Raw genomic sequence first — 10075 nt, 5'->3', positions numbered from 1 at the left:
GGATGAAAAGTCCGGGCTTGCAAACAGCATTCCAGTTCATCCCAGTGGTCATCAACCATGGGGTTGAGGTCAGGGCTCTGTGTGGGCGACTGAAGTTCCAAACTCGTCAGAGCAAACTCATCAGTCACAGCATATTTACATGTTTAATGCCTCTATTAAGTAGACATATTAAATATATATATATATATGTATGTATGTGTGTGTGTAATGTATGTATGTGTGTGTTTGGTTTGTGTGTGGTTTGGTTTATCAGACCAAACGCATCAGTCACAGCATATTTATGTTTATTATATATATATATATATATATATATATATATATATATATATATATATATATATATATATATATATATATAATATTAAATATTAAATATTAAATAAATTATTTATATTATATTATTTATATATATATATATATATATATATATATATATATATATATATATTTATACATATATATATAGGGTATATATATATATATAATTTGTCTATTTAATCTAGCATAAGACATGTAAATATTCTTCCTCCCTCCTTATTGTTCATTTGCATGAGGTCGGCCCCGGGCCCCTCCTCCGAATTGGAACAGCCCATAGAGCGGGCAGATGGAATGCCCCGCCCATTCAGGGGAGGAGGCAAAAAGTGTGCTCCAGTTCCTGCTCTTCTGTAATTTCCTATTGCCAACTGCTCGCTCTGTGTGCTTGTATGAGAGCTAACTAGAGAGTGAGTGAGTGAGAGAGAGAGCGAGAGAGAGAGAGAGAGAGAGAGAGCGCAGGTGTGAATGAGCGAGAGAGAGCCAGTGAGTGAGGGGCTCCAGCTCTGTGTCCTCATACCCCTGTGTTTAGAGCTCAAGGAGAAGGAGGGGCCACACCGAGCTGCCAATCAAGTTCACTCGTGCCAGCCGGCATTATCAACTATTGACAGATTACATGTCAAGGAGTTTAGTGCATGATTGAGAGAAAAAACCTCTTTATTGCTGTTTATTCCAGTTCCAGTTCCACCACTTTTAATCTCTGATGAGTTACACACTGAGTTTTGTAGTATTATGAAAGTTACATGCTTGGGAGGATTTAACTTCGACTCTGCTGAATATGGTAAGTGCTTTTCTATTTTATCTCCTTTTTAATGTCAAAGGTGCCACTTTATTAAATGTTTTTAAAGTGGAGTTTTAATACTCTATATCTTTTTGTTTATTATTTATTATTTATGATTTTAAGACTTATTATTAAGACTGACAGCCTTGAGGTTTATTCAGTAAGATGACTTTTATCTCAGCTTTGTCTGGCTGGTTTCATATTTACAGCCCATACTGTACATACACAACCCTGCTTACATACTTTCATTTTAAACCTGGAAGTACATTTAATTACTGTGGACTGTTACTGTATGATGCACGTCAGGGTTATTTCTACGCACCTACATCTCTCTTCTCCCTTCTGTATCTTTTAATCCTGGACTCTCTGTCCCATATGACTGGTGGATATTAATCTTTGCTTATAGAGACGCAGGATAGAGTTAATTCACACAGGTATTTGAACTACTCGGCGTGGCCTAAGGGTTTGTTTCCAGGGCTACTGAACAAACAAACTGCTGCGCCGGCTTTGTTTTGACACATGTAACGACGCACAGAACAACTGATATCCCCGTCTTTACCCCACGTCTCCTGTTTAGGGATATTTTAGGGATCGGAGCATGTGAAACTGATCCCAGCTCACTCACCATGTTTGATCACTTCTTCTAAAAAGTGCTTTTAGAACTTTTAAAGTTGCTTTAGGAAGTTTTTTCTTCTTCTTGTAAATGAAAAATGAAGAACCATGTCAGCTTTTTGGCTGATAACCCAGCTGAGATCCTGATATAGAAAGAAATGAACGTGGCAAAGTCAAAACATTTTATTCTGCATGTGTCATGATCAGTCATTTAATTGTACGGACGGATGCGCATGTGTGACGTGCATGTGTGGTTTTATATCTATTCAAAATATTAGACAGTTCAACTTTGTTTTGTTTATTCGTACAACCTGTTTATTTCTGCTTAGGTGCTTTTTTTGTTGAGTTTTATGCAAATTTGATGCTTTTTTATTTATCTAAAATTGCAGACAAATTCAAAAGTATAAGACTTAAATTGTTTTATTAAATTAATAACCAGTTTTTTGCTTGGACAGTCTGTTTTACACATTTTTATTAAGGTATTAAAATGACCAGCAGACACTGCAACCTTTTTAGAGATATATTTTTTTAATTCTCATGCTTTTTATTTACATTTTTTTAACAAACCATTAAAAAAAGAAGGAAAAAAACATTCCAAACAAAGTCGAATTCCTAAATTCAGAGTTGAATTGTTTATTTATAATCTACACCACCCCTGACATACCTACTCCCTTATTTTTGTATGTTTTTTATTATTATCATTTCCTGGTAGCTTCTCCACTACTTAACGTTCATAAATACAGTGAGTAGATCCCACGACCAACACACCCTCGGTTTTCAGATCTTCCCCTTCCAGTTCTGCACTTCTTTTACGACTCTTATTGAATACAGAAGCTTTTATTCTCTACATTTAGTCTGAGAGCGCGTTCAGTTCATCCCGAGCTGGAAAAAGCCCGGCGCAGGCCGAGGTCTGTGCTGCTCAGTAACCTTCATCAGAGTTTAGTAACCGGATCAACTTCATGTCTCTGGCAATAAAACGCCTGGTGCTGTCCTAAATTGCTGGCCTTGGGATGACAGTACATTTACATTTTTTAATTAAATGAGCTGAAATTTTTACGATGGGGCCGGGCTATGCTAATGCTAATTATGTGTACTGCAGATTAACTGACATTAGATATTAATTCAGCACAGGAAGCCTTATTGTTTTAGCTTTTTTTATTCGGAGTATTTTTGGAGCATTAAGCAGGACAGAGTTGGAATAAAAAACATCAGGACTATAACGTGCTAAAATCTTATTAATAATTAGTAGGAGAGTGTAATGAGTCAGGGCTTTATCATATAAAGATAAATATCACTGGCTCCTTTTAATCTGTGTTTGTTTTTTGGGCTGGCGTTACAGCTAAACATTTTTACCCTGATAATGAAAATTCTACTGAAAATATACATAATAAATATGTCATTAAATGATCTATTGATTTGTAGCATTTTTATTTGATTTGCATAATCAGAAAGAACCCTTATAGGACGTTTCTAAAGCATCAGGTGGTTCCGTTTTAAAAAGCTGTGACATCTTTACATATTAGCTTGATTATGAACAGCAGTAATAGAGAAGGAGCGGTGGGTAGCCGGACAGCTGGCTCTTTCCTGAGCCGCTCCATGTGCCAGCTGATCAGCTGCAGCTTCCCTAACATCATAATTAACTTAGCGTTCCTAATACCTCGACCTCTATCATGAGCTGTTTACCAGCACGGTCCACAGAACCACACGCTCGTAAAGAGTGGGAGAGAAACTCTGAGACTGAGTGTTGCTGGTTTTGAGCAAGGCAGGAGATGGACAGCGAGAACCAGTTCCCCTCCGTCTCCTCTTTCCTTTCATTCGTCCGATCCTCTCCCGGCCGCTCATGCAGGCAGCCGGTCCTAATTAAAAGCTCAAAGCATTCCTGTCACCAATACTCAGTAATGGGTCATTAATACTGCATGAGAAAGTACTCCAATCATACACGTCATAGCTTCAGAGCCAGAGGAGTTTACTACAACTAGTTATTATATCGAATACAAACTCAAAATTATTAAAAGTCATTTATTCTAATTAAATAAAATAATCTGATTTATTTTCAGTGATGCAAATCTGTTTAAACTTTTTTTATTTTGAGCATGTTCTGGATTTATCAAACTATCAAACTGCAACTTATTCACTTTATAGATTCATCTTTCAGCTCTTGATGCTTTACATGCACATTGTAAGCAATTTATTTTTTTTATTTTTGATAAATCTCAGTTTAAAGCTGCTGTGTGTAATTTTAGGCTTTAACACCAGGACATTTTCAGATCTTCTGTTTTACGAGCTGTTAACTTTCTGGAAAGCTTTAAATATTTAATTTAGATTTGTGGGGTCTAAATGACAAATCAGATAAAAGACATTAAAATATATACTTACTTTCCGTTATAAGCTTTAAAATAATACATAATATTTTCTTGCAGGCTGCATGTGATTACTTATTTATTCTATTGTATCTGGTGATCTTACAATTTTTTATCATTTAATTTCCACCAATTTCTATTTCAGTTTTCCATGTTTGCATTTTGATTCATTTAGAATATGTGCTGTGTGTTTTTACACACTCCTTCCACAAAGCTCCACAACTTTCAATCTGCCTTCAGTAATAAATATATGCAACTAGAATATTTTAACTTAATAACCTAAATAACTTTAAAGACGCACTAAAAATGTGAAACTCGACTGAATTGTAAACAAAAGCTGATGTTGTTGAACAGCACTGAGTGGTACTGCACATTAGTACACTACAAAACACACAGTACAATTTAATACACTCTATGGTTCCCAAAGGAAAATTAGTCCTGAACGGGGTACGCTTGTAGCCACTAATAACGTTAAATATATATATATATAAATGGAGACAAAAAATAATTTTATTTATTTTAGTTTTTATTTATAACTAGCTAATTAATTATTAATACACCACTGGATCATAGTATAATACACAGTACACACTGTCTGTTCATATTATTTATTATTACACGTTATTACTGTTTTAAACGCTTATTATTATTATTATTATTATTATTATTATTATTATTATTATTATTATTATTGTTTTTGTGTGGAAAGGCAGTACTGTACTTTTATACCAGTTTGAACTTTATATCCTTTCCTCTAAAATCAAATGTATGGAATTAAATCTCATTTCAGATTCTGCTCGGTCAGCTTCTGCTTTATTTTTGCATCTCTTTTTATTATTAGAAAGCATAAAAAATAACCCTTAAAATTTAGAAGGTTTCCTTTTCTAGCTTTAACCTGAACCAGGACCTGAAAGTCCCTCCTTCCATCACTTCAGGGTAAAGTGCTGTTCTGCAGCGAGCAGCGTCTGTCTGTAGAGCAGCTCTTCCTGGGTGGAACGGCTCTATTTTACGTTTATGATCTTCCACATGAAATTCTAATTTCATGCAAAGTGGGAGAGAAGAATAATCTGTCTGCGCTGATACGGCGTATAAGAGAGAAAAGAGGAATACGGAGGAGCAATTAGCACGGTGTAAAATAACCTCAGTCCGTTTGTCTGAAAGCACGAGGCTCGGCTGGGCTAGAATGAAATTTGCATGCTCGGCTTATCGACGCACACTTATTAGGCCGTCTGAAAGGAAGATTAAGCCGGCACAAAATGTGGCGTCTAATCCTTTTAAATGTGGCAGGGGGGGTTTAAGGTGGGAGTGAGCCGGTGGGCAGGTTGCCGGAAGGAATTGTACAGTTGTTGGTACAAAGGGACGTCCTGCGCTCCTCGTCTTCAGATGTTCTGAACATCTGGGGCTGGTGCTTCTGACAAAGTGAGGAGGGGATTATGTCTGGTTTAAAGGAAAATTTAAAGAGGAGATTAAACAGAAATCATGAAAAATACATTTTACTGAGATTGTTCAGTAGATTTACTATGTATGTTCACTTGTGTCAGGGCTCCTTCACCAGCTTAGATAAAATAATGATACACCTTTAGTCCATGCCTAAATTTACTGTAGATTTTTGTCTTTCGTACCAGATGTAGACCATTAGATATGAATGCCTGGTCTCGTATGTGTGATTATTTAGTTTTGCATTTGACTACCTTGTTTGTGACGTCTGTGCCAGTCAAAAATTTTCATTTTTATAGACACCTGTAACTCGTTAATTACACGAGACCTGTAGAACCAGTCAAGATCTAACAAACAAGCATTAAACTCCAACTGAAGAGGGTTTAACTCTTCTGATCGACTTTATTTTCTTATTTCTTTAATGTAATGTAATGAATTGTAATCTATCTATCTATCTATCTATCTATCTATCTATCTATCTATCTATCTATCTATCTATCTATCTATCTATCTATCTATCTATCTATCTATCTATCTATCTATCTATCTATCTATCTATCTATCTATCTATCTATCTATCTATCTATCTATCTATCTATCTATCTAATCTAACTGTCCTAAACCTTAATGATTTTATTTTTGACTAAAATGTTCACTTACTGCTGTATTATAAAGTTTATTTCATTAGATGGAATCTCACACAGACAAGAATAAATATATTACCAAAACAAGCTTAGAAGCATAAAAAGGTTTATTTTTATTTTTAAATGGAGAGCTATGTGTGTGCAGAACCATTATCTGAGGCAGCGCTAGACTTTAACAGCTAAGTGAGAGCAGTTAAAGCAGTGATTGACTCAGCTAATAGACTGATAGTTTATCTGTACGCCGGCGGTCCTCGGCTCCTTATCTGTGCCCCGAGGGCCGGGGTCGGAGTGGGACGTCCCGAGGCCCGGCGTTAAATTGCACTGGGTGGTCCTGCTCCTCAAGCTGTACGGCTGGTGCTGCGCACACATGCCATCAGTCAGCGTTAAAAATTTGTCAGTCTTCAATTGTTGCCCGTCACTCAGCTAATAGATCATTTAAGGACACTTGCCACCCAGACTGGCTTCCTTTTTTTTTCCCTTTTCCGAGCCCTTTTTTTCCCTCTATTGATAAGAAAAAGCAGCGCAGGGCTGTGTGTTCCCTGTCACCTTCATCCTGAGAGAGTGTTTGCACTGAAGCACCACCGGACCGATATCCTGTCCGCTCTGGTAATTGACTGCAAACAGGGGCGCCGGCGTCTGAACGCTCCCCTGACACGGGTCCCCACGTTCTGTGTGTTTTTTCCTGTGACATTCTATTCACTTGGGTCAGTAGCAGGCAGCAGCAGCAATAATTACTGTCTGTACATGATAAATCTGAAGGCCAGCTGTTCTGTTCTGTCACGGGCCGACACAGTGTCGTGGCGCTGAGGGTGGGGGACGAGCTGGTGGGGGGGGGGGGGGGGGGGGGGTTTCGGGAGTTTGCTGTTTGAGTACATTTTTTTAACTCTGTAACTTGAGAGCATTACAGTGTTCTTGGGTTTGCACCTGTTAAAAGGCTGTTAACAGAACAGTTGGTCGTCATGTTGGAGAGTTGTGTTTTTTCCACCCATCAAGATTTTTTAAGGTGTCTTTTTTTAAGGTGTCATACTGGTCTTCTTATCAAAGCTTAGCTTTTTACAGCAAATCTCCCAAACTGGTCCCAATGTAATCAGGTTCTGTTTGCTCTCATCACAATGACATGCCCTCTGTCACCATTGTTTTCAACTTGGGTTAAACAAAAAAAAAAAAAAAAGCTTTAGGTTTGAAAGTAACGTTTTAAGGCTCTCACCGCTTTTTCCATACCCGGCGAGCAGACAGCTTGTGAAATGAGTCAAACACAATGTCAAACAAGCAACCTGACACCAGGCATGTGAGGTATTATTTGTGCATTTTATTTCTATCTATTCATACACAGTGAGTAATGAATTAAAGGGCATCCGAGGCCGCTAAAGCCAGCCTTGTGTCCCGACGTGATTTAGATATTTTCCACGACAAATGCCGCTCTATACAAGTACAATGAAACTGGCTGTTTCATTTTCAGCCGGGTTAAACAATGTATTTAGAGAAATTTGGTCTGTAGTGAGCTTAAAATGCTTAATGATTTGTTTATTTCACTTATTTTGCTTTAACACCATGTTTAGCTTGTGTCAGTTGGTCATTTTCTGTGGGCTTAGAGCACCTGTCCTTTTCTTGTGCAGGGATTTTCTATATTTGGCTGTAAGTTGTGTTCAACATTTGCTTCAGAAGGGCGCTGGTCTTACTGGACTGAAAGAGAAAGAGTTAATAATAAATAATAAAAAGAGAAAGATAAAAAGAGCACCATGAGGTTAAAACTTTCTTGGGAGTTTCCAATAAAAGTCGTTTCCAATTCCAGCACCTTGTGATCTTTGAGATATGATTACAGAAAAAAACAAGTCCAGATGATGAGTGTAAAACTGATATTATATTCTATAAAGTTACACAACACGACTGCGTATTTCTGCAACTAATCTTATCAAAGACAAGGACAGGGAGGAGGCCAGAAATGTTTAAGAATTACTGTATAATTCTGGCACTTTTGATGGTCCTGATAAGTAATCACACTGCAATCCTTCTGATAAATAAGGAAGCAGAATGACTTTTAACCAATTCCCCTCCCTGCCGAGCCGAGCGTCCCGTACGAGCCAATCCCAATCCGCAGCTGCTCTACAGAGAGAAATAAGCAGCACATCCCTTAATTGTTCGGGAAGAGCACAGCCCCTCTCCCCTGCTTCATTTCAGAGCCGGGCCTCGCCCGCCCGAGAATGGCGTTAATTTTTTTATTACCTGTTTGACTCTCAAGCCTTATTACTGTAGCCCCTTAATGTTCGCCGTCACCGTGGAAACCGGATGAATAAACGTCCGCAAAAAGAAAATGAGATGATTAAACAGGTCAGCCTTGCAAAACAAATTCGCTCGGCCGAGCACAATTTGTGTGCCGCGCGCCTGAGTTAACAGTTTGCTAACAAGCGCGCTGGTGGCAGAAAGAGAAAGTGAACTGGGCGTAATCTGTTAAGGAAATGGAGATGCAAATTCTTATACAAGTTACTTTGCTGATTGGGTTACCTGCTGTCTACATACCTGCACGACTATGTCCAGTCAGAATCCTTTTACATTTAGTTAAATAAACATTGAAATTCAGTTTTAACATCATTTGTATGTTTAATGCTGGTAGATATGCACATCAGGACTGTATAAATTGATAAATTCTCTTGTTTGACTTTGTCACATGACCTTCTTATTCCTTTATAGTTTATTGTAGAAAACGCTCTGTAGAATTTCTTTTGAGATCTCAGAAAGAGCCATTTCCAACAATTTCAGGACTCACAGTAGATGAATTAGTACATAAAACCTTAAACTGTGGTTTCCTCGCCAAAGTGAAGAACAAAACGACATAACGACAAAATAAAAGCAAACGACACATGACACTTAGAAGCGTATGTAAACTCAGCAGTACATTAGCAGACATTACAATCATGACAGACGTGGGAATTTTCAGTCTATACATAATTACTTTATATATAATATATATAAGATTTTTCACAGACCTAAAACCATCCAAGGTGGAAGTCTGAGTGGTGGTGGTGGTGTGCATGTGGTGGCTGATGGTTCATGTTGGTTTGTTTCAATATAAGTGGCAAAAATAAAAAATAAATGCATATATTAACATTCAATAGTCGTCAGTACGTGTTGTGATGGATTTGGAGTCTATTTGAGAAACACATTAAACTTGTGCTGGAAATTTGGACTGGGCGCCAATCCACCCCTATGCATCCTACATTCACTTACACATTATAAAGTGTAGGGTAAAGAGCTGACCTGTTGGCATGTTTTTGAGATCTTGGAGAAAACTAAAGTACCTGGAAGAAACTCACAAATATGCCTGTAGAATCAGCTTGATGGGCTAACGGTACCTGTTAAATTCACTGCCGTGTCTCAATTCACATACTACTTGACTAACACACTGGTAAGGCCACTAGAATGTGATTGGAGACTCAGCCGCATGTGTTTGTGTACTGGTGAAACTTGCAGTGTAGCTTAGAGTGGCTGATGTATTTTTATATTTGGTTATTTGTAGGTGATTTCCTGACATAGTAAGAGGTTATACTCTATGTGAGCAGAATACGTTTGGAATCCATTTTTAATACATTTAGAAACCTGGTGTCACTGTGTTCACAAATCATCCTCAATGTGACCCTCTGAGTGTAAAGTTAGACAACTAATTCCATTTCTGCAACTGGTTTTATGATACATGTGAGTGGAATGGGTTAAGTAGTGTGTATGTAGCCTCCACTGTAGCACTGGGTCCCAGTGAAACACCATATGGAATGAATGTACACTTGGAAATTGTGTGTATGGACCTCAGTTTGTGTAATGTCATCACTTCATGTCTAACTATCATCTGTCTTTCCAAGAAGTCATGCTCCCAGCCTTCCTCGCCTGTTTTTTATTTCTTTTGGCCATATATAAAATGCTACCTTGAACAGAATGGT

At 37.8% G+C, this 10075-nt stretch overlaps 1 protein-coding gene across 1 annotated transcript in view; it reads left to right on the top strand.

Moving 5' to 3' along the window:
- The first annotated feature begins 1044 nt into the window (after positions 1 to 1044).
- casz1 (castor zinc finger 1) overlaps positions 1045 to 10075 on the top strand; it is a 100032-nt gene continuing 91001 nt past the window's right edge. The window contains exon 1 of the mRNA XM_063016013.1: positions 1045 to 1093. Coding sequence (XP_062872083.1) covers positions 1045 to 1093 — 49 coding nt within the window. The remainder of the gene's footprint in view (positions 1094 to 10075) is intronic.

This window comes from Trichomycterus rosablanca, chromosome 19 (genome assembly GCF_030014385.1).
Source record: "Trichomycterus rosablanca isolate fTriRos1 chromosome 19, fTriRos1.hap1, whole genome shotgun sequence".
Lineage (NCBI taxonomy): Eukaryota > Metazoa > Chordata > Actinopteri > Siluriformes > Trichomycteridae > Trichomycterus > Trichomycterus rosablanca.
This window is presented reverse-complemented; position numbering and strand designations above follow the sequence as displayed.